A 24,916-nucleotide genomic window follows, 5' to 3' on the forward strand; every position below is an offset into this window, starting at 1 on the left:
GCAATATCTTGTTTGTTACTATACTAAATATAGCTAAGCACAGTAATCTTCAAGCTTAGATTTGCAGCCTATCTCCAAGGCAAATTTGCCACATGTGAGCTATTATGAAGTGTTTATACATGTCAGGTCCTGGTAAAGGACATGCTGAGTCATCGTCCTTAAAGAAGAGAATCTGCTGACCAAATTAGCTTTGCAGGGGGAAACCCCCGTTACACAAGAGAATGACATTTAAACTGCTTCTCTTTCTTAAATCATCTTTATAACGAGTTTCCATGTTGCTGTCTCTACTTGCTATAGTTTCACAACTGTATATTTCAATGAGTTGATTGTTTTTTTCTGTTTGCATTCCAGCTCCTTCTCTCTTCTTGTTTTTTCTCGGATGCCATTTCTGCTCCACTCCACCCCCAGCTGAGCCCTCACCCGCTCCCTCCCTTGTCGTTCATCTTCTGGCCATTCCTGCACTGACACCCTCCCTCCCTCGTCTCTCTTTCACCATACGATACTCCTCTGTTGACATGGCCGTCCATGAGTTGCTATAGCAACCAGACATTTCTGCTGACCCCTACCTTGCTTTGCATGACAGAGCTGCAGGACGTGCAGTCATAGGGTGAGGATTATCGGTTCGGTCTGATTTATTGGCGCATGCACACAGCTGAACATGCACGTGAACGTGCACTTGTATTAGGCATGCGTTCACCTCCATTTAGAGACTCATGCATGCATGAACAGTCAAGTGAAAACAAAATATTCATTCAATATTTTTATTTTATATTAAAAATAACATTCATTACAGTAACAGTTGTACAACCAATAATTATAATCTGAAACAACAATAATTACACTTGAGAACCAGAGGATTTCACATCCCCCCTTTTTTTAAATAAGTTAAGAAATAAAGTTTTTCTTTTTTTCCCCGTGGAGATCATTTTCTAAAAGCATTTATACAATACAGTGTTGGCTATAACTGGCTCACAGCGATCTCTAACAGGCCAGGTCTTTAAGACTTGCTTTAATGTGGATATTCATAGCAGGTTATCTAAGCAGGCATTTAGCTGTTATTCCATTCCATTTTGATCTGGCAGTAGTACAAAATGAGCAGGTTATCGATATTTTCCAGTATATTTAGCTACAGTACACGGTAGAGCACTTCTCTAAAGTCAGTGTTGTATGGTCAGTGTACGGCTACTCCAGTGTTAGATAACTTTAGACATTTTAGGATAAGAGTAAGGTTTGGCATTGAGGCCTGAGCTGCACTCTGCAGTTTCCAGTTATCACCCCAGTGTAAAAATCCAGTTCTCCACGTCTCCAGTCTCAAATCGAGACCCAAACACTTAACTTCCAAGTCCAAGTCGGGTTCTCCATCTGATGAACCACAAAGTTGAAGTGAAAGGTGTTACAGTCGCCAATCAATGGCTGCAAACTGCAAAAAGAGTCGACTCTGTTTCAGCACCTCACACACTTCCACTCATCAGTCCAGATCAGCTGGACTTGTGGTTCAACCAAATAAAATCCAGTGTGTCAAACACCCTCTGGTCCACAGAGTTCATATGATTGCACTTTTATAAAATCCTTAACGCTGGATGGGCCGCGGCATCTCTGGAGCAGGTGACTCCGTGTGAAGCCGTCCATTGAAAACAGCAGCACTGTTTGCACCCTCAGCTCTGTCCACACAGTCCGGACTGTCCAACGTTTAAGAAACCCATTCTTCTGGTGTTTCCACATTCCTTTGGAGCAATGTTTCTGGCTGAAATCTTCCTGTTAGAAAGGCAAAAGAAAAGTCGGATAAGTCACATACGTTCACTGTCAGCTTTTTGTCTACACTGATATAATATTTACCTAATAACCCTTGGGTTACAGGGTATGTTGCATATCCCTACATAATAGGTTTGCCCTTACTTTTACCAAATTTATGTTTTGTTGTTTCTGCGCATTAGCTTTTGAAGCCTGCTGCTGATTCAAGATTCTTTATTCGTCACATGCATAGTTATACAAGTATAACACGCAGCGAAATGTAATACTTGAATCTTGAATCTTGAATTTAAATGCTGGCTGCCACAAAACTCTGAAGACTAAATATGGACAAATTCCTGTATTACTAATTACTGACAGAACCCAGCAGTGGCAGATGGATTTCAGAATTTTTACATTTAGCGTATTATCGAACAAAATATTAACACTAGTAATTAAAATAATGGCTCAATTAGTCTTGAAGACGTTTCACGTTTCATCCGAGAAGCTTCTTCAGTTCTAGGGTCAAATGGTGGAGAGACCCAGATTTAACCCCTGTGGGAGTATTCCCCCAGGAGGGGGAATAGGACCCCCTAATGATCCTCTACCTAATCACATGAGCTAAGGGGGGATACTCCCACAGGGGTTAAATCTGGGTCTCTCCACCATTTGACCCTAGAACCGAAGAAGCTTCTCGGATGAGAGGTGAAATGTCTTCAAGCCATTTAAAGAAGTCCAGACGCTTTTCTTTCCAAGCTCCTTAGACTACGATGACCTGGATGACTGAGAACCTTCACAGACAATGGCTCAATTATTTTATCAGCGATCCCAGCATCCATTCAGCTTCCATTTAAGACTTCCAAGTACCAGTGCACAGATTACCACCCTCACGTTAAACAATATTGTCCCTTCTACAAAGCTTTATATTCACCTCTCTCTTAACCCTTAACCCTGTCTGTCTCCTTGATCTTACCTCGCAGGTTTACATGATCATAGCTCTAATGGCTGCTTTGCTGATGCGTTTGCGGTTCTTCCTCCTGCGGCGTGGTGAAGCGGGACGAAACGGAGCTTTACGGGCTGAAGGCGAAATGGGAGCCGCCGTAGAGGAAGCTGGAAGAGATAAAACAGGCAGTAGAAACAGAATGAGTCAACTTTTTTCTGCAGTTGTTTGGCCAAGTTTGAACACAGAACCTTTTCTTGCACAAGTAAGTGAAGCAAAGAATTAACACATGGTATAGAAATTGTGCAGTGGCTCCAATTGTACCCTGCAGGGCACCAGATAACTTTGAAGCCTGTGTAACAAAGCCTGTGGCTGCCTGCAGGTTTTCCCACAGTCAGAAGTTCAGCCTTCTGACTGCAGAGCTCTCAGGGGATTGAGGAAGAATGGCAGGACACATGTGGCCATGTTGTTCAGTCATACATGTACTCTGAGCTGCTTCCTGCCTGGGAACGCGCACGAGGTAAAACTTACAGTGGAGTTGTGTGACAGGTGGCATTTGTTTGCTTGACTGTCAAATTGCATGCAACTTGCTGGAGCAGTGGAACACGAGTAAAGAAAGAGCCGGCTAGATTTTAATGTGGATCCTGACCACGTTCCTTAAAGGTGCGAAATATGAAAAAACAGAGCACTGGCCACCAAGATATGTCTTTCCAGTAAAAACTAAAATGATTGTTAACACTGAGTACAATCCACACATCCAGGGTGGTGGTGTGTATCCAAAAATCTGTCCAGCAGTGAGTTTGCTTTTCACACCTTCCACTTAAAAATGTATTAAAAAAACAATTTGGTTTTTTAATTCAGTTTTCAAAAATGCTGTTTATACACACACACACAGACACACACACACACACACACACACACACAGACACACAGACACACACACACAGACACACAGACACACACACACACACACACACACACACACAGACACACACACACACACACACACACACACACACACACACACACACACACACACACATATTTGAACAGTACCTGTTTTAAATGTAGTTGGCTTTGGTCTCTGGTGAGGATGAAGCGGATGTAGATGAGTCTGCTCACTCGGTTCTCTCTGTACCAGCTCCAGAAGTTTCTGCCTCCTTTCTGCCTCTGTTAAGCGACCGTCCTCACCGGTCACATTAGAGTCTTTTTTCTTCCCCTGATTGGCCAGCTCTGTGGTGGCCGAGTCCCCGCTGTTAGCTGAGCCACTTTCCTCCCTCTCGTTCCCTTCTTTTTGACTGGCTGTTTCAGTCTCAGCCTGTTTGTGATTTGTGACCTCTATACTTTTTTGGCTGGTCACAAAGTCTTTCTGAATGGTTGTTAATGGAAGGGTGGAGGTTTCTTCAAATTTGGGTGGCTCGGTTTGGCTGGCAGGGGGTGAGGCACTGTCTGACTGGGGAGTGTCGAGGTGATACTGCGTTCTCAGCTCTCGGTCCTCCGTTGCTCCGTGGTTGTACTGCTGTGGAGGTGACTGATGATGATGATGATGATGATGATGATGATGATGATGATGATGATGATGCTGATGATGCTGATGCCTTTGCTGATGCTCTAATAACTGTTGCTGCCTCTTTGCGTGATCGGGATGATGCACTTGGCCCCCACTGTGTGATGTATGCACACCACTTTCCTCCCTGCTCCCTTCAAACCCACTACCGTGCCCCACTTGCTGTGTACTTCCCATGACACTGTGCTCCGCCCTCGCTTCAGATGGCCAGCTGCTGACCGGCCTGGGCAACCCAGGCTGGGGTATCTGATGCACCCTGGGCTGGGTCCAGTGTACAAGCTGGGTGTAACTGCCATGCTGCCACTGCCTCACCGCCGGCTCACGCTCTTCAGGACCGTAATGCTGCTGGTTGTACTTTAGGTCATCGTGGCGATGGAGGTCAGCCTTGGAGGTCTGAGTCTTGGGTGAAGGGGGCTGAACGAGCCGGGGAACGTGGGAGGACAGTGGCGGCTGTTGTGGGGGAGGTGGAGGAGGAATGGGGTTAGAGGGAACAGATGAGGAGGAAAAGGAGGACAGGCTCTGGCACCTGCAGCTGACGTGATCTTCCACTGGGATGATGGGTTTTTCATAATGGGGCTTCTTGTTAATGTACTGAATCTTTATCACCTGGCATAAAAAAGGTGGAAAAAGATCACAAAATTAGCACAACTGATTGTGATTTTAAAAAAATCAGAAATACAGAACTAAACTGTGAAATTATCTCTGTATTTTTAATGAGGAAGTTTTTGAATGAGTAGCAAAGAGCTCTAATTGCTGTTGACACTTTCAGACACGTTAGCATTTCCAGGCTATTTGATGGATCCTAGTCAAGACTTGTTTTCTCTTTTTAAAAAGAAAAAAATGTTGATTTACCTGTTCTTTAAGCGTCATGCATAGACTCAGGTTGCAAATAAATTAACAATGTCAGTCTAAGTCACTTCAGGCAATCAAATAAAAATCACAACTCAGACCTTAGGCTAGCTTTTAGCCTTTGTACTCCTTTAAACTGGCTAATATGTTATATAATTCTGTAAATGTGCATCCAAAACCATATATTAGACAATATTAACCACTTGTGACTCTCAGTTACTCCCTGAAGTCATTAATGGGAGCTGCATGATCTGCATACCTGTAGGTATCTGGTGGAGGTGACTATAGGGACACACTCCATCCGTGGACTGTTGCAGCAACCTGAACACCGCTGCACCTCCACACATGGCGGCCACAATAAGAAGTTGGCATTGCGGCGATCTAGCATAGACCTCGTTACTTCCATCACCTCTGTTCGCACTTTACAGGCCGCCTGCTGGGCTGGCTGCGCCTCCACTGTTAGGAGAGAAGAGAGGCAAAGGCATGGATGAATTTGTGAGTTATAGTAGAACTAGCATACGAGGTTAAAAAAAATAAAAATAAATAAATAAAAGATTTTGAGGGATAAAAGGTAGATGCAGAAACTTACCAAGACTTCTAATGTAGCGACCATGGGTGCCTTTTGGGATAATATCATGCACGTCCTCTTCCTCTTCTGCAAAAGAAGAAAGGAGAGGGGATCAAAGGATGAAAGTTAGCAGTGAACTTAATAGCAGTCTTGGGTAAAATTAAGCAAGCACTTTCACAGGCAACAGAAACCCTGTAACATGCAAGTCCGTTAGGGCAGTTTTTAGCTAAACTCATTGTTCACTACACAAAGGAAGCCATTTTTTTCCTCCACTAAAACAATTAGGCTATTTTCTGCTACAATTTGTCTCGCTGCTGTCAAGAATACTGTTGAGGCGAGATATGAGCAGTTAAATATAGCTCATGCATGGAACTGTGAGCGTATGTTTGCACTCTCACATATGTCGTCATTTCACACTCTACCCTCTAAGCCCTAATTATATCCCTGGGTATAGATTGCATGTGGCTACTCCGTGTGTCTACGTGCAGTACATTAATGTATGAAGTGCTATTTGGCAGCACAAATTAATTGCCTGGTTCAGACAGAGAGCAGATCGTTAGGTTCTCAGAGGCTAATTTCTCATTTTATCTGAATATTTGTCTGTTTCTAATTGGATTGGAGAGCTGAATCTTGTCGTCCTCATTCATATATTAATATCTGACTCATTTAATTTTTGCTAGCCGGCTAATCAGCAGGCTGTGTAGCTCATTCTGCTAATTCTGATAGCATTTTATTTCATGTTAAATCTCTTTCTGAGGGCCAAGTCTTTCATGTTTTTATTAAAGTGAGTACATATATTTACACAGCGATAACAAGAAACTCTTCTGCAGAGAAAATGGAAAATGCAAAACTGAGAAAAATATATTTCTGAGCATAGCATAATGCTAATGAACATGTGCCTAAATGCTAACAGTAACAGTACTAGCTTTGCTAGCATTTTAGCTAACAAAAAGAATGGTAACAATAGCATTTCACATGATGGTGTTTACACCAGTTTCACATCATAAAGCAGTCAACTCTTCAACTGTTCAACTCTTTGCCTCATTGATTTTAAACACAGCATTATTGTTTATTATTGTGTATTGTATTTATCAATACACAATAAAAGTTTAATGGATAATTTGCACTAAATACAAAGTACAGCTCAGGCTTACGTCACTCATTTTGAAGATGTCAAACAACTTTTGTAACCTATTTGTGCAGGGAAAAGCCCAAACGTTAACCATTCAGTAGTACCAGAGAAAAATTCAGTGATTCAAGTTTGGAACAAAGCAAACTTAAATAAGATAGACCTGAAGCAGAGTTCCAACATCCACTGAGTCACGATAGAATTTAAGATGCTGAACAATTAAATTTGAACATTGGCATTGCTTAAAAAAAGAAGAAAAAAAGGCAGTAAAATGAGTCATTCGTACTTTGTCATCTCAGAATCTTGATAAAACTAAAACTCAAAAAATAACTGGCTTCATCCAAAAAAGGGAAAAAATAGTTTGATCTGCCATAAAAACAAACTTTGAGTCACTTCCTCGTGTCCTGTTTCTGAGCATCCTTCCCATTGCTGGTTCCTCTCTGTGGTTGACGTTATGTCACTGTTTTATTTATGCATTATGATCAAAAGTCTGTCTATTAATATATGTATCTGTGACTTGAGTCCTCTAAAGGGTAAGACTATAATTAATTTTTTAATCACCCGCTGGTGCGCATTTGTGGACAACTTAGTTTGGACTCTGTTTGAGGGTGCAGGCATAGCGGGGGGAGGTCTGTGCCTGTTATACAAACATCCATAACTCAAAACCAAGAGAGGAATCCAGAGCAGGAGAACAATGTAGTGACCTTGTGTTGAAGGCTTTTCTTTCTCTCTCTCTCTCTCTCTCTCTCTCTCTCTCTCTCCTTTTCAGTTTGTCAAACACACAAGGTCACTGCTACTCTCTCCTCCCATCTTTCCTCTTGTCATCAAACTGTTCTGTGGGTACACCCAAATGCTTACCTCCTCCACGTCAGTCTTATTACTTTCTGTATATGTGCGTGTGTGCGTGTGTGCGTGTGTGCATGTGTGCGTTGTGGTCATTAGTACCTATTGCATCGGTCTCCTCCTGCAGAAGTAGCTTCAGGTCTTCCACAGAGGAGATGGGAGAGTTCCTCACCAGGTCGACCAGAGATGAAGGGAGTGGATCGCCCTGTTGAGACAAACACAAGCATTTGTAGTAAATCATAATAATTTGCTTGGAAACAACTTCTATTGTGAGGTAAGCCCTACGGCAAATAGAACACACATGGATACATGGAGGTTTTTGAATTTCAGCATCTTTCTCAAAGTGACTTTGATACGCAAGATTACCAAGCCGCTAATCAAAGTGACATTGCATCCTGTTCAATTCAATACCCAAAACAGAGACGAAACCCCAACAACAGATAACCCCAGAGTGAGCAGGCACCTTGTGACAGTGGGAAGGAAAAAATCTCTTTTAACAGGAAGAAACCTCTGGCAGAACCATGTGGAAGAGAGCCAGAAATGAATGATAAAAAACTAATGACTAAATGCAGAGTAGTGTATAAACTCACGGAGAATGAAAAGAGGTGAGTCAAGAAGAAACACTCAGTGCATCATGGGAAACTTAACTGATGTGTGTCCCAAATCAGGACTTCCACACCAAATACATCGTCCTTCTTGTCACATACTTTGCTAAAGGTTGAGGCATGTTTAAGTAAGGGAAATGGTGCTTCATATGTTCATATAAAGTTATATAAAGAAGTACTCCCCAGGATCTGTAAACAAACTATGATATCTGCTTTAAGGCAGTTTTTTCTCACTTTGCATGTTTGCCTATCAGGAGATAGCTCTGCAAGTCAAACCTAAACTGCCCTTTTTTTCCTTCTCAATTAGCAGCGTGGATATTTTGCTAGTGAAACAAAGCTGGTGTCAAATGCCTTGTCACAAAACCTGCACGACTCCAACACCAGCACAAGAACTATATTGGCTGTTTGAGGGCTAAGGTCAATCTTGAATTGCAATTAGCTGCATGTCTTGTTTGGGAAGGAAATGCAGGTCTAGTCTGGGTTTCAAGTCCAAGAGCCTGACCCTGAACTGTGGCACAGTTATTATTTTACACAGGAGGCAGGGAGTGTCCTCTTTGTAGAGGAAAGAATGCATTCATGGGAAAACAGCACCACACATATACACCATGAATACACGGGCTCGCTGTGTTTTAAAGAGTTCGGATCTTCGATTAATTTGGGTGATTATTTTTCACAATGCGAAATGAGGAAGAGGATCGACGTGCATGAAACAGCAGAAGACAGTTGCAAATGTATCACAACAGTTACACAACTAGACAGAATTGTGCGCTGGCGGATTGAGAGAGACACGAGGGCTGGCGTACAATATCTCAGTCCTTGATCTCCAGTTGAAATTTGCTCCACTTTCGCTTCCTCCATCAAAGGAAATGATGGTTGTGATTGGTGTTTGTTGCTCCCTCCTTGGCCGTTTACCCACAAGGACTTTTTCCCCTTTTCTCTGAATCAATCCTGACCATTTTTGTTCTTTTAGTTCAGTTGCAGTCCACCAGCCTAAACCATGAAGTTTGTGTTGTAAAACAACACAAAAAGGAATGAAAAATATCCTTTAAGTTATGCAAGAAATCTCATTATTACTCGAAAAAAATAAAAAAAATATATATAGAGAGAGAAGTCATGTATTAATGAATGAAGTTTTAATGAAAAGTACTGCACGATTTCATTATGGATTCAGCGTCGCTGTTTTTAAGGGCAGACCCTTGTGGTTTCTTTATCGAGATCAAAGGCGGATGACTCAAAAGTCATTGGCACATTTTGCTGTGGTTGGCTCTAAGTTCGCGCTATCTCCAAGCAGTTGGAATAACACTTCATAGTGTCACATGCCAGAAAAATGCCAAAACAAATCAGGCAGTGTTACGATCATGTGGATAACTCTCAGAGAGAGACGGGAAAATGAAAGCAGCGAAGTAGATACGGTCTCTTTAATGATGATGAAAAAATGTGTGGCCGTAAACGTGTTTATATTATCCGTTTTATCTCCCGTGAACACTTCAACTGCAGCAGTCATCACGATCAGGATCTCTCCTGACACAGCTAGTCAGATGAGTTTTATGTAAAACCAGACTTGTGTCTTTACAGATTTACTGTCCAATTGCTCAACGTGTCTCCTATGGTTTTGTGAAGCTTATTCGCAAATGCAAAGGTCGCCAAACTTGAGATGTTTCTTGTGATTTTAACAGTAAACCGATCTTTCTGATGAGGTGCACTCGAGGGGCATCATCAGTGTGCACCCTCTCTGCTTTATTCCTTTCTATATTTCAAAGCAGCCGTTTTCAGTTACAATTCTGCACCTAAATTGAGCAGAAGCATCATTAATGTTGTTAGGAGCACCCGTGTTAGGTTTTTCCACACACACAAGTGCAAAGATTCAGATCTTCACTCTGATTATATTTGATTTGCAAGCTGTAAGTCTGGAAAAGCTATGTTAATGCTGCAGACATCTAGAAGAGGCAGAGCAGCTCATCTGTTAATTAGAAGGTTGGTGGCTCGACTGGCTCCTCCAGTCAACGTGCTAAAGTATCCTTACGCAAGATACTGAATCCTGAGTTGTTCACCGGAGTGTGAACGTTTGATAGAAAGCACTTGGACACAGACAAGCAATCCTTATATGATTGTGTGTGTTTATGAGAGACATTGTATAAAAGAGTAGAAGAGCACCACACAAGAATCAGTCCATATCTACCATCACAATAAAGAACCTTCCATCTCCATCTTCCACCTTCTTAGCCGTTACATGTTTTACATGTGCTTCATGCAGGCTAAATATAAGTCAGTACAGACTTAACAAGCAATTGAAACCCTACCCTCCCAGGTAAGGCCGTGCTGGACTGCTGAACCTGCAATTAGCCAAATCCAAGCCTACCATCAGTGGACAAGATTTTCTAAAGCTTCAAAACAAAGCTAAGAGGCAGTGTAGTGGCCTAGCTCCCTCTCAAACTACCTGATGACAGTAGGCTCAGTGATCACTGTGGTTTTTATTTGTTTGCTTCTTTGTTGCCAAACAGACTCCCCGTTTGTCATGAATATACCAACACTGTCTCTCAGATGAGCTGACAGATATGACTGTATACACTCTAAGAATAAATAAATTAGTCAGTGTAACATCTCCTTCTCCTCACCCCTTCCCCTCTCTGAGCTGGGATCTGCAACATGCTTCTTCCTGTTAAAAAGGAGTTTTTCCTTCCCACTGTCACCAAGTGCTTCATAAAAGGGGGCTTTGTCTGTATTATTGTAGGGTCTTTACAATATAAAGCTCCCTGAGGTGACTAATGTTGTGATTTGGCATTATATAAATACAACTGAATTAAAATTAAAATCAATGTTTTCCTTAGGATGATCACCTGTTTAAAGTCTATCCGCTGTCTGATCCAGAATGATTTCTTTTATCATCATTTCATAGCCTCCTATACGTTCATTTCCCCGACTAGCTTTCTGTTCTTTTGTCTCCTTCTGTCTGCTTTGTGGGCGTTGATGGCTCAGGACACCTGGATGACTTTCACGAGCCACTGGCTGACCTAGTTAAGCAAACACACATACACATACTCACAGTCTCTTACACACACAACCTCGCCCCCTCTTTTCCCGTTTATGTACAGATGCTTAACCACTTAACTGTCTGCCAAATTTGTCCAGCGAGCACTGCCACAAACTTGCACTCACACAGGCTGTTTCCTCTATGCAAGAAGCTCTCATTACAGCCCTAGTGCTAATTGCAAATGCACACAAACACATGCAGGCACAAACACTCACAGAGAAATTAGAGAGCTGAGCAGTGAGACAGGGAATAGTTTCTCACTTGGACATGCAACAACCCCCTGGTTATAAAAATAAGGAACACGAATGAGAGGACAAGTTAAAAACAGTGGTTTGAGCAGAAAATCGCTCAAATCGCTCAGCACAATAAATTAAATATCCTGGCTTATACAAATCTATTTTCTGCTGAGTGTGTGTGGCTGAGCTTATGGGTTAAAATAAGCGTATATAGGATGTCACGGTCTGCGAGGAGGTCATACACACATTCGTGATAACACACTGCATGGGGCCTGTGAGGAAGCCTGGAAGGCAAAGAGCTTGCATGGAATGTTTGAGGAGAAAGGCGAAGTGTAATGGAATGTAATTATGGGGCCAGCTGACTGCTCTCTCACACACACACACACACACACACACACACACACACACACACACACACACACACACACACACACACACACGGAATCAGAAGCACAGACCCTGGAAAAAAATAAACACAAAATAACAGCAAATCTATATCTGTCACTACTGACTCATAATCACACCGTGGTATCACAACACATGCCTCCTTTTATCAAAGATGAGGCAGACTGCCAACTTACTACTAAATAAACTGATAGACTTGAAGACAACAGTGGGAACTCTCTCACTTATGCACAAATATACAAACAAGCTGAATACAAAGATCATGACCGCCACCCAACACACACACACACACCCACACACACACAATCCAACCATGACTGTAGAGATGAGGGTACGGATGATGGATGGGGAGCCAACATGAGGACAAGGGGGAGCGGACGGGCGGGAGAAGAGATGAGCTGAGATGGGAAGAATAAGAAGGAGGAAGAGATGTGAACAAAGTGACTGCAGCTACACAAGTCTGATCATTACAGCAAGTGCCACTTCTATAATTTGGCGGCTTTTAAGTGAATCTTGTGTTTGCACGTTGCGTAATAAATTAATCAAACCGCACTGAAAACTCAAGGGAGTTCTACACACACATTATTTGCACAGTAACCAAAAGGTGGAAATAATAACTTAATTAGCCATTTAGTCACTTGTCAAACAAAATTGAGAGATCGTCTTTCCTCTCAGCTCCTCACTTGTGAGCTGCTGCTTCTCTTTGTCTCAGCAGTCTTGTTTGGATTTTGGCCTGACAGTTTTGCCCAAGCAATTTCAAACATTTCACTCCAAATAGAGTTGAATTAATGATAAAAAATAATAAAAATAATAATAGACTTCAACCACTCAGGATAAGTCTTCACTATGTAAGGGGCTAGTAACCTGTTTCAAAGTAAAAGCCTGACTGCTATTTTATTAACTTCTGTATTATCTTTATGGGATTGCTCAGTAGGTAGAGCAGTGGCCCCATGATCAGAAGGTCAGGGATTCAAATCCACTGCACGGCTACCCTGAGTTATCCCTGAGTAAGGTACTGTCCCTGCACATTGCTCCCTGGGTGCTAGATTGGTGGCTGCCCATTGCTTCACTGTGTGAAATGCAGAGAGGCATTTCCCCACAGGGATCAATATATTATTATTATTACGGTGGCCCTGAGAGGTCAAAACACTGTAACTTAAGAAAGCATCACCAAATTAAAAAATACTGCAAAAGTAAACTAAACTATATTAGAGCTGGACCCTCCAATGGTAGCCCACAAAACAACGGCGGTATCGCAGTGGCTACTGCCATCTTTTATATACAGTCTACAATATTTCCATTGTTTTTCATTTTCATTCTGCATTACATAAGACTGACTTTTCTCTAAAAATGAACTGCACAGGCTTACAAACAAATACTCTTATGTGCCACTGCACTTTTTCTATTTGACACACATGCACTCACTCAGAGACATAACCCCTCTGCAGTACACACAAATACAAAAAAACACAAGCACATATGTCCGCTAACACATACACAGCTACGCCCGGTCACGTATCCAGATGTGCACACACACCACAGAAATACACACACCGCTACACGGGACACAAAGTCCATGAAATCCCTGGCAGATTAGTTGTTGTTCTTATGTAAAATGGATCAAGCCGACAGGCAGCAGCAGCAAATCATCCCCGCTCGCCCGCAGAGACAATAGTCAGACAACAACCTGTTCAGCAGCCACCAATCAGCATCTGTGATTTGAACAGCAGAAGATGAAAGAATTAAGGTCTGACCTGATGCGTGGGGGCTTTTGTGTATTTGACTCCAGTTCCATTTAAATGGATTTTTTAAAAATGAAATGTTACAACTCTGTGTGTGCATTCACACTTGTACCTGTTTGATGCATGATGATGCAAAAGAAGTGACAGTTTGACTGCATTACCCTTTAACAGCAGGCAGAAAAAACAGTTCTTGCCACATAAATTAAAATAAAGATTTGGGGTTTAACTGATAACATCAACCTGCAATGTCACGATGTAGCTGGATTACCTCCGTGTGATTGAAGTGTTTTCCACCAATAGATGTGACCAAACTAAGACAGCCAAAGACTTCATTTTGCAACGAGTGGGCCAAACACTGAGAGATACACTGACTTAACAAGTAAATTCATAATGCTAATTAACCCAAGTGTGCTGGCCTACAATCTAGGGGCCACAAATCTAACTCACACCATACTTGGGTTCAACACAGTGAAGTTACTGAACCTCTGAAGCAGTAGCACACTGTCAAAGGTGAACTGTGCAACACTGAAGCCTTCGTTTATTCAGAGTAAATGTTCTAAGTGTATAAAGGAAGACTCCATTTGTTAGTTCCAACCCTTACAGGATGATGTGGTTTTGAGGAAAAGAACCTAAGATTGGTAAAAAGGAGATCACACAAAATTTCAGGTCAACTAAGGTCTAGTCACACTTTCATTCACCTCGACGGTGTTACAACGCAAACAATGTATATACTGCATATATGCATGTACTGAGTTGCCTTGGACAGAGCTAACCATGTAGGAGGCTATCCTGAATAGAAGTGTTAACACGACTAAGTGTGACATTCATGCAACACTGGGCTAGATCTTTTGGCATGTTAACTGTGACACTATATTTCTTGTATCAACTTAATCGTTGAGTTTAAGCAGAGCTAAAAATGTAGCTTGACCTTACTCAAATAACACTCACGGGGGTGTTTAGAAGGTGCCAACATTTTTTTGTGATTTAGATGTGAATTATTTTTTTCCAGGGCTCCAGGCAAACAAATGAATGACACTGCGAAACACTTGTGCACCATCTCGTAAGGGGAAGTCCCAGCTGGTTAAATATTCTTGTGATCATGATTATGTGCTAAAGTGGTCCACACCAAGTCCAAACAACTACTACATATGTATAAGGTATTTACACATTATGTTTGGTTTTTTTTTTTTTACTGTAATTATACATGTACAGTCTTTATTTGGCCAACTATGCATTTCTGTTCGCAGAGATATACATAGCAGCTGGAAAAATGGGAATCCTTAAAGAATCAATTCCATAGAAAGATGATTTTAAAGGTGTGGCGACAGAGGTCCTTGGTGTATTTGTCATGACAACAAAAACAACAGCTATGTTGATGGATGGATTTTGGCTCCAGCTCTTTAGACTGGTATAACTCCTGATGCTGGGCCACTAGCCAAGGCCCACCCTCAACCTGGCTTCCCCGCTCTCTCTGTGGCACTGTTACGCTCAATACATCGGGAATATGACCTTCTCAAAACGTGACAGAGAGAGAAGCAGATAATGCACAAGCTGCAGAGGCACACAGAGATTATTGAACAGACTCGTGCACAGGTTCACCCATATAAACACACAAACTTTACATTTTCTCTTTTACTTGGCCCATAATGTGTAACAGGAAACATCCACCAACCGTTCGCAGAATCACCTCAGGGAGTAATATATGTCAAACACTTACTCACAAGTCAAGAATTCACGTTGGCTCACTATGTGACATATCAGAGTCTGAACATGAACTCACAACCGTGTTGACTGTTATTTCACTGATATTAAATCCTACCTTTGGAAAACTGTATTCTCAGGTTAGTAACGATCAGAATAAGAAAGATATCCCTGCCAGTCCCATCCAAAACATCTACGTGCTAATGGTTTCAAACTCATGACCTTTTGCAGGCTTCTCAGTGTGTCCTGGATGTCTCACGGGTGACCCTAAAGCCAACCATTTTTCCCACGCAGACATAATGTTTAAGCCTTTAAATTAAAAAAAAGCGGACAAAAGTTTTGCTACAAATATAAAATACCAATCTCAAATCAAAATTAATTTTGTTGTGGTTGCTTTTCAAGACAGATCACCTCGGTCTTACTACCTCCATCATCCTTAAATCAACAGTGCGACTATATTGATTCTTAACCTGTGTCCTCTCGTAAATATTTACCAGCAAGTCCCACAGTCTTACCTCAGCGCTGCCGAGCCGGAGACGGGCCGCCAAAAGCGCAGCCAGCAGCAGCACCAGGACCCAGGACCTCATGTTTCCGCCCAGCCAGAGGAGCCGCAAGCGACCGGCTGGGCATTTAGCACTTCGGTGTCCAATCCCCCGGCTGCACCGAGCGTCCTCCCGGTGTTGTGTGCTGACCTCTGGTGCAAAGCACGCACTGTTAAATATCCCAAAATGTGTCACTGCCTACAAGCGCCGCTTGTCCAAATGTTTGCTCACGGTGACTCACGCGCAGGCTAGACGTCTGACTCTGTCCATACCGCTTTTTTAGAAAACTCGGGAGACGTCAAGGGTAAGTGCGTAACGCCGGGTGTTGGGAAACAACAAAACATGCAGCTACACAGTTTCTGTTATATCAGCATGTAATGCAAAAGACAGTCCAAATAACGTCCTCCAAATATGCAGATAAAAAGATTCGTGCGCGTGTGCCAAGGTGTTCGATTCGTCCACTTTCTGGATAAGAAAAAAAAATCCAGTAAAACTGATTAAATCGCAAGTTCTCGCTCCAAAACTGCAGTTAAATGTAACAATGATGCAACTTCATGGTAACATTTTGAGCCCCACATCTCCAAAGGTCCGTGCGTAAAAGTTGGTTCACCTTGGACTTGCGCGTCGCGCGTAATTCTCTGGACTCTGCTGTAAAATAAAAGTCAGAATATTCTTATCCCAGCGCGTTTATCTCACTGCAAAACCCGAGCGCGTTTCTCGTTAATAGCGGCTCTTTTATGTCTCGTGCTTGGCTGCGTGTCTGTTCCTCCTCCGGGCGCTCGCACGCTCGTTCATCCGCTGGATCAGGTTGTTCTCTCCCGTCGTGCCTCTCTCCTCTCTGATTGCGACTCGAGCGGCGAGTCGCTTTTCCGAATCGAAACAGCTTGAAGTTTAATAATCAAGCTCGACTGATGGAATGAACTCGTACCGGAAAGCATCTTATTTGAAATTTAAAAAAGAAACTATTCGTGTTTTGATAGTCATTCAGCCTCGTATTTATCATGACATAGCGATAGTCTACGTGGAAATCCACTCAAATCACGAATTTCCACTAAATTCTAAGACACAGGGTTTCATTTATTAATATATACGGCGTGGGAAAAATTTATTTTGAAGGTTTTCCTGCGGAAGTCTGTATCTTTATGTTGCCAAGTTGCAATTGACGTAAAAGTCGTAAAATTTTCTCCGGGGGTTCGGTTTTCTCTTTTTGCCACCTTCTTATTAGTCGCAAGGAAACCCAAGAGCCTGTGGGTGCTCTTAAAGGGAAAGTCTGTACTATAATAGATCGAATATTATTTCCATCTGAATAAATCTCAGTCTCAGTCTGTGTTCATAATGTCAAACTATCATATTTGGTGACAAAGTCTTTACGCCATATATTAAAATGCAGCTGTGTGGTTCAGCTGGGGAATTTTTCCTTTCATCTCAGTGATAATCCACTGCGGAACTTTTAGAATATGAGAATGAGAAAAGAGATGTGTTCAGCAAATTCAGCCCGCTTTATAAAGTTAAGAGTCAGAGCTCAAACAAACAGTTTCACTAAAAAGTCTAAGCATTTGCTGGTTGGATTATAGTTTAGATTGAACGACTGGGGGTGGGGGTTAGCAAACAGCACAAACCAAACAGAAGCAGAAAGTCCAGACAATCCTTTGATTGCATTTTGAAAGCACTTCACTGGCTGCGCTGCTTCAGTTGTTTAGACAAGGTGAACTCCACCTGTTACCAAGGTAGAGATGGACTGTCTGTCAGACACATTAAAAAAACGACAAATTCAGATTTCTTGCTCTACCGAGAATGTCAGAATGTGCAAAATATGCAAAATACCTTGGTTTGTCCTCACACACTGCCGCAGCATCACGACAAGCTGATTCTTATCACGTTTGTTTCACATGTTTTCAAAAGGACTGCAGGCAAATTATTTTTCATCCTGCTGAGATAAGCCGTCAGCACTTTGAATATCTAAAAGTACTAGTAAGATTTACATTATCCTCTGGTACAGAACTTTACCTACAAGGCTTTAAAGATGGACTATTATGGCATGTTTCTCTTTTTCTTTTTAAAAAAGAGCATCAAAGGGCTTTATTTTACTGGCCTTTAGAAAGTCATCCTGCTCTATTGGGGAGAAAAAACTATTTTTGCTTTGAACTGAGAAGCTTGGTGACTTGAAGATAAATGCACTCTCGCTGTAGACAGTGAATGTTTTCCAGGAAGCTCATTTTGGGGTCATGGCTTGATGGACCACTATGGAAGCCGGGAGTCACGTTAGATTCTTCCTCACTGCTGAGGGAAGACAGAGGAAGCAGGCATCCCTCTTTAGCTATTCTTAGACCGCATGCACACACATGCACGTATACTTCCACACTAGCAAATTGGCAGACCTTGGGATCACTCTGCTGTCAATGACAGGATGAAGTGTGACCTCTCAAATGTAATAATGAAAGCATGGTGCATATACAGTTTGTGTGCATGTATCAACTTGAAAGCGTATCACGTTTACAGCGCTGCTTGCTGTCAGTTCTGAAGGTTCAGCATAAAATTCCTGGTATGTCAGACAGGAAGGATAGAAACCACACACACGCACATGTGTTTGAGCAGGTGAACTACTGCAGAACCAGACAGAGCAGAACAGCTTGCACAGCTGTCCGTGACACTGGGGGACACAGATGTGCGAATACAGCCTCTGTTGTTTGTGGCATGTCAAAGCCAGGGGAGGCACAAACTCACCTGCAAAGTCATTTTGATAAGACTGTGAAACAAAAGCAACAGAGCTGCACTGAAAATATACTCAATTCAATTCTATTTATTCAGTTTTTTTTAATATAGTGCCAAATTACGACAGTCACCTCAAAATCTCCGAAAGAAGTCTCAAGTGGACATTCAAGGTACTGCAGCTTTTTGACATTTTAGCATTTTGTGTGTTCATTATGAATTGGAAATAAATATGTTTACTGGAGGATCCACATTCGCGTGGTTGCAAAAATAAGATCAGACTAAAGAAAACCCCTCAAAAACTGAATACGGACAAAAAAGACTAATTCATTTCCTTTGACCAGCGGCAACAAACAAGTAATCAAAAGAAGGTTTAAGCCTCAAATTTCTGAAGCTGAAGTTGGTTTAATTCAAACAGCATATCTGGCTTGTACCACATGAAGGTTATCGTACCATTCTTTTGCTTTCACTCTCACACTCTCTTTCTTTTTTTAAACCTTGCTGCACATGTGAGTCTGTGTAAGAGCGTTAATTAACTTCCTGTCTAATATCCTTATCTAATTAAAAGGGGAAATTTCATCCCCTCTCTCCTCTTGCTGACTTCCTCTTTCACCACAGCCAGTTGTAGAATGAAGAAACCAAATGCTGCGCTCCTACCAAAGTTCAAGCTCGTGTCAAAGATTTAACACACAACATTGGAAGCTTGTCCTGCTGCTATCTTGGTGGGCTGTCTCATTTAGGGCTATTGAATGTTATTTTCCTGTTATATCCTATAGGATCAAAAGTTGAGAAGTTTTGTTGGGATACATGAGTTATCGTTAAAAATCTCTCCTTTGTTTAAAGCCAAGTGGGGTCACAATGAAGAAAAATGGGCAAAGATAAACTCTGAAGTAGGCATTTAAGGATCACTGAAGACTTATACTTTATTTTCATCTGCTCTAATATCTGCTCTATTTTTAACTCCATAAACTCATCCTGCACAGTGAAATATTCTGATGTATTTCCATTCTAGTAAATAAAATGTTATAATTATTGTTATGATGAACTGATGCATTCAGATGGTGTTTCATTAGCCAGAGGACTGCGTTATAGGATGAAAATGGAAGAAAACTGGAAATGTCACAAAGTGGACTTCAGCGAATGGCTAGCTTTTGAAGCTAGCCATAAAACAGCTAGCCATAAAACAGCTAGCCATAAAACATAAAAGTGGTATTTGTTCCTTGTGAAGCATTTTTAATTCCATTATCTTTCCAATAATATAGCAAGTCATTATCATTGTGTGAGCAATTAGCAGTGAGTGATTGTAAGTCGGAAGTGTTAGCATTGCTAACACTAAACTTCCCAGAGAACTAAGCTAGCTAGTGTTACATCTACCTCACCCTCTCTTGTGCGGTAAGTATGAGTCACATCTGGTATTTTTTTCAAGGTTTTCATGAAGAAGAAAAGGAAAATATTTTATTTTGGGTCCCTACTTTGTATTAGAATTGGTGTTAATCAAATACTAAGTGTGCTCTGGAAAAAAAAAAGCGTACCCATTGACATTGTCACAGCTCTGTGAATCAATTTAAAAAAAAATTTTCTCAAACCAAGCTTTAATGAGATCGAAAGCGAATGAGCGACCGCTGAGTCAAAGCAAGGGAAGAAGGAAAAGGCAGGGGGATGCTGAGAGGAGAGGAAAAGAGAGGGCGGGCAGCTGCCTCACAGCTGTATTGTTGTGTGTGTTTTCCCAACATCAACAGCAGGGGAAGTGGAACAGAGCAGCTAAATATGCAAACGGCACAATGAGGCAGCGAGTGTGAAGCAGCTGTAGAGCACAGCCGTCGCCAGGTCCATGAGTATGAAATGCTGAGGACCGCCTTCGCTTTGTACAGGAAGAGCTGACAGAGCGTACACACTGCTTTTCAGACAACAACCCCACATGGATAACATTGTTGCTAATCTGAGCATCTCTTTTACTGAGAGAATATTGTGTTAATGAGACTTTGTGAATCTTTTGGTCTTTGTACAGCCAAGAAACAACACGTGTTTCCCTGTTCGGGTAACACTGACAAAACCAAAACCAACAAAACTCATATTTGGCTCAGTGGCATTTAAAGATGAGCCTAAATAGTTGAATGTTGGGGAAATTTACTCTAGATCATAGGTGTCAAACTCTGGCCCGCGGGCCAAATTTGGCCCGCAGCCTAGTTACATTTGGCCCGCGAAGCCATACCAAATTATTATTAGAGCTGGCCTACTGGTATTATACAGCTAATATTTATATTGTTTAGTATTAAGCTTTTCTTGTTCCATATTCAGTTTTTCAGCAAAACTTGTTTGAGTCCATAAGAAGAGATTCATTCTTATATCTGGAGGAAGATTTTTTTTTCAATAAATATTAACTTTAGCCCGCGACCTTGTTCCAGTTTTGAATTTTGGCCCACTGTGTATTTGAGTTTGACACCTCTGCTCTAGATTGTTCCTTCCTGCAGACTGGCACATGCGAGGACGTATAGCTTGATGGTAGAGCATTTGACTGCAGATCAAGAGGTCCCCAGTTCAAATCTGGGTGCCCCCTGACAGGCTATGGCCTTGTGTGATACGTGACATTTAATCTCTGCCAAATGTCCCATATAAAAACAGCAGCAACAGTAACAACAGTACATTAATGGGGCGATTGTGGCTCAAGAGTTGGGAGTTTGCCTTGTAATCGGAAGGTTGCTGGTTCGAGCCCCGGCTTGGACAGTCTCGGTCGTTGTGTCCTTGGGCAAGACACTTCACCCGTTGCCTGGTGGTGGTCAGAGGGCCCGGTGGCGACAGTGTCCGGCAGCCTCGCCTCTGTCAGTGCGCCCCAGGGTGGCTGTGGCTACAATGTAGCTTGCTGTCACCAGTGTGTGAATGTGTGTGTTAATGGGTGGATGATGGGTTGTGTAAAGAGCTTTGGGGTCTATAGGGACTAGTAAAGCGCTATACAAATGCAGGCCATTTACCATTTATACTCCTACCTTAGATTGCTTGCCACCATTAGTATATGAGTAAGCTGGTGAATGTGATTTATCACATGTTGTGTACTTAATCTAACACTAGTACATAATACATTATGAGTGTGTGTGTTTGTGTGTCTCTTGATAAATAAATAAACTTAACAGTGACATTTAGAGGTGATCAAGTACTCAAGGATGAATGGAGGATTTGATTGCTGACTGCATGAGAGCTGTTGGGGTGAAAGGAAAGACTCTTCATGTGATAATTGGTCGTCTTGGCTAATGCAAAACAAAACAAAAGGAAGCCACGCAGTAGATATTTTTCCTTATTACCTTAGCAACAACAGATGCAGCGTTTTTTAAGGGAGTTTTTTCTTAGTGTTTATTTTTAGACTTGTTGTGTTACCTGATAAGTGATAAACTTGTGACATATCTATTGACGCATATGTGCCACTTGCTTTTATTTGCAGTGCCTGACGGCAGCAATGTGTGATTTCCTTCAGAAATGGTCCGTGTCACCACCATCATCACTGCTATCCTTATTGTTGTCATTGTTGTTTTTTTTAACCTACATCCTCCATACCAACTTTTCATTATGTTCCTCTTTCCTTCTCCTCCTCCTCTTTGCAGCGTTATTATAAAACAATAGTTTCCACCAACAGTTTCCTGCTTATCCATATGTTCCACCTCAGTCTCTCTTCCTAATCCCATAATAGCAGTGAAAACCTCGTGTTTGCCATGTAATCATCTGAGGCCATCTGAATTGCTAGAAAGGTCCGATCAAATGTGCTGCTTCAGTCCTCTCCCTGATTTTTATGAGTAAAAACACTCGCTGTGTTCCCAAGCACAGCTGCCTGCCGAGTGAACGACTCTCAGCAAGATGATCAGACGCCAGTGCTCAGTTTACTCATCACTGCTGATGTTTCTGGTTAATGAAGTGCTGTGCTGGTCCTGCTTCACCAGCTGTGCCGGTTTTCTCCAAGGCGTGCCGGTTAAATAGAATTAGGCAGGTTAAACGTACGAGAGTGTGCTTTCAATATTTAATAGCGTCGTGTGTTTGCTTTGTGTTTTTATCACAGTTATCTTTCTCGGGCAAAGAAAAAAAGAACAGTAAATAGTATACATATGGTTTAAGAAGGTCATACTCTTTTTCTTGGCTCAGCTTGCAAACCAAGAAAAAACTTCTTTTCTCTACTATTATAAACAGTATTACAACAACAAATGAAAAGTAAATAAATTAATAAATAAAAGTATAGTAATGAACAGATTTAAATTGGAGCTCGTTTTGTTTGTTTGTTTGTTTGAGGTAAATTTCTGAATAAATCAATTAAGTATAACTCAGTGACCTTGGACTACATTTTTACTGCTCCAAAACTACAAATGTGGCAACTTTCTTTTACTCTTAATTGCATGTTGCCACTCTGATCCCAACAGTATATGAAAACATAGGATTAAAAAGTTGACTTTTTAATTGCATCCTTTGCAAAATAATGATCTGAAATCTGCTGACTGCAGTTCCTTCATATCAGTCAGGTATTATATTAAACATGGTGCTTACACAACACTCTTGTACTCTAACTGAGCTCTCCTCATGTTCTTTTTTTTAACTCTAAACAGGTCACACACATTCATCGCAGTGTTTTCTTCTATACCTGAGCATCTCATCTAGCATTCACACACACTCACATGCTGATGGAACCACTGGGCTACCTGCTGACAGTCATTAAGTATGATGAGGTTTAGTTCAGTGGCAGAAGGTTTTACTGCTTATCCTATATTGTATTGCGGCTATAGTGGGGGGGGGGGGGGGGGGGTATATACAAAGTGATAAAGTGACTTGAAGAGAAAATATGAGTTGTTCGGCAGAGTTAATGTACTTGCTGATCGTGGTTGGGGGTATAGCTCAGTGGTAGAGCAATTGACTGCAGATCAAGAGGTCCCCAGTTCAAATCTGGGTGCCCCCTAAGCCATCTCAGTGAAGGGCAAATAATCATTCAGAATACTTAGAAACAGCTCCTCATAAGACTTTTCTCCAATGACTTGAGTGTGTACAATTATTTGAGTATCAAATGTTTATAACCTCTACATGGGTGATGGGTTGTGGTTTTATTGCTCAGGAAAAAGTAACAACTGTTGTTTCACCACATAGGACCTCTGCTTCAATTAAGAGGGAAGAAATATTCTCATTTTAAGAAAAATTAACTGTTCTCATGTTGTGCTGTAGTTAAATATCTCTTCACAGGGGAATCTTTGTTATATTGATGAATCTGCAATGGCTGAGCAACCACTGATCTTAGACGAACTATAAGGCTGCTCAGAGAAGTGCCATCTGACTAATGTTAAAACAGATATTTTTCTCTTCTACTTCTGAGTAAAACCATCTACCTCGTGATTTGAGTGAGTGAATCTCTAAACGCATTGTTCTGTGGCATTAGCCACTGACTGCATCTGCTGGCTGCTGTGTGGTCATCTTAATGCAGTCTGAACATTTAAAAAAACGTTTCGATGATGGAGTCAAATTCACGACCTTTTTGCTGTGAGGGAATAATAATAAGAATAATGGATTGGATTTATATAGCGCTTTTCAAGGCACCCAAAGCGCTTTACAATGCCACTATTCATTCACTCTCACATTCACACACTGGTGGAGGCAGCTACAGTTGTAGCCACAGCTGCCCTGGGGCAGACTGACAGAAGCGAGGCTGCCATATCGCGCCATCGGCCCCTCTGGCCAACACCAGTAGGGTAAAGTGTCTTGCCCAAGGACACAATGACCAGGACAGAGAGCCCGGGGATCGAACTGGCAACCTTCCGGATACACTTCCCAACCCCCTGAGCCATGGTCACCCCAACAGGGAACAGTGCTAACCACTGCAGCACCGCACCCTTGTTGCCTCTCACGCCACCAGTGGCATTTAAATATACTGAGCAAAATAAAACAGAAGCAGAGTGTGTGAAGATCAGCAGGGTAAACTATAACAAACTGTTCTGTTAAGGTGCTCATCGGGGAGTGGAAAGTGGTGATAACACTCATTAGTCTGGTTACAATGAACTGAAGTTGGCTGTTAATTGTTATGAAAAAGGTTTCAACAGAAAGTTCAATTGTAATTAATCTGTTACAATCTGTTGACTTCACATTTTCTGAGCTCTTTTATGAGATTTTTATGCTACTTCTGCAGAGTTCCACTGACTACAGTGTGGTGCTCACACTGAACATAAACAGTAGTGCACTAATGCAATGTTCTTATGGGCTCTATTTTACACAGTATGATGGCATTGGTCAGGTGGAGTCCACCTGCCCAAATCTAGTCACAGCCCCACCTTATATACCCAAGATATCTTGTGAGTACTGACGAGT

General features: G+C 41.8%; 1 protein-coding gene and 1 non-coding gene across 2 annotated transcripts; one reads left to right on the plus strand and one right to left on the minus strand.

Annotated features, from left to right (window-relative positions):
• Window positions 1-747: 747 nt before the first annotated feature.
• Window positions 748-16,726, minus strand: pdgfba (platelet derived growth factor subunit Ba). The gene is made up of 7 exons (XM_026171808.2): window positions 15,860-16,726; window positions 7,727-7,829; window positions 5,674-5,739; window positions 5,344-5,540; window positions 3,725-4,841; window positions 2,702-2,838; window positions 748-1,755 (listed from the first exon to the last, which is right to left on the minus strand). The coding sequence occupies exons 1-6, from the start codon at window positions 15,929-15,931 to the stop codon at window positions 2,711-2,713; spliced, it is 1,683 nt and encodes a 560-aa protein (XP_026027593.2). The 5' UTR covers window positions 15,932-16,726; the 3' UTR covers window positions 748-1,755; window positions 2,702-2,710.
• Window positions 16,727-23,450: 6,724 nt separating this feature from the next.
• Window positions 23,451-23,522, plus strand: trnac-gca (transfer RNA cysteine (anticodon GCA)). The gene has a single exon. It is a non-coding gene; the product is annotated as a tRNA-Cys (tRNA).
• Window positions 23,523-24,916: the final 1,394 nt, after the last annotated feature.

This window comes from Astatotilapia calliptera, chromosome 6 (assembly GCF_964374335.1).
Source record: "Astatotilapia calliptera chromosome 6, fAstCal68.1, whole genome shotgun sequence".
NCBI lineage: Eukaryota > Metazoa > Chordata > Actinopteri > Cichliformes > Cichlidae > Astatotilapia > Astatotilapia calliptera.

What these genes read in the sequence shown, in the direction of transcription:
- pdgfba (XM_026171808.2), bottom strand. Translation starts at nt 15,931, where the DNA reads ATGAGGTCCTGGGTCCTGGTGCTGCTGCTGGCTGCGCTTTTGGCGGCC. An exon ending in TCCGGCTCGGCAGCGCTGAG is followed by an intron (nt 7,830 to 15,859) that starts GTAAGACTGTGG and finishes TTGTCTCAACAG; the next exon opens with GGCGATCCACTCCCTTCATC. An exon ending in CCTCCACCAGATACCTACAG is followed by an intron (nt 4,842 to 5,343) that starts GTATGCAGATCA and finishes TTTTTATGCCAG; the next exon opens with GTGATAAAGATTCAGTACAT.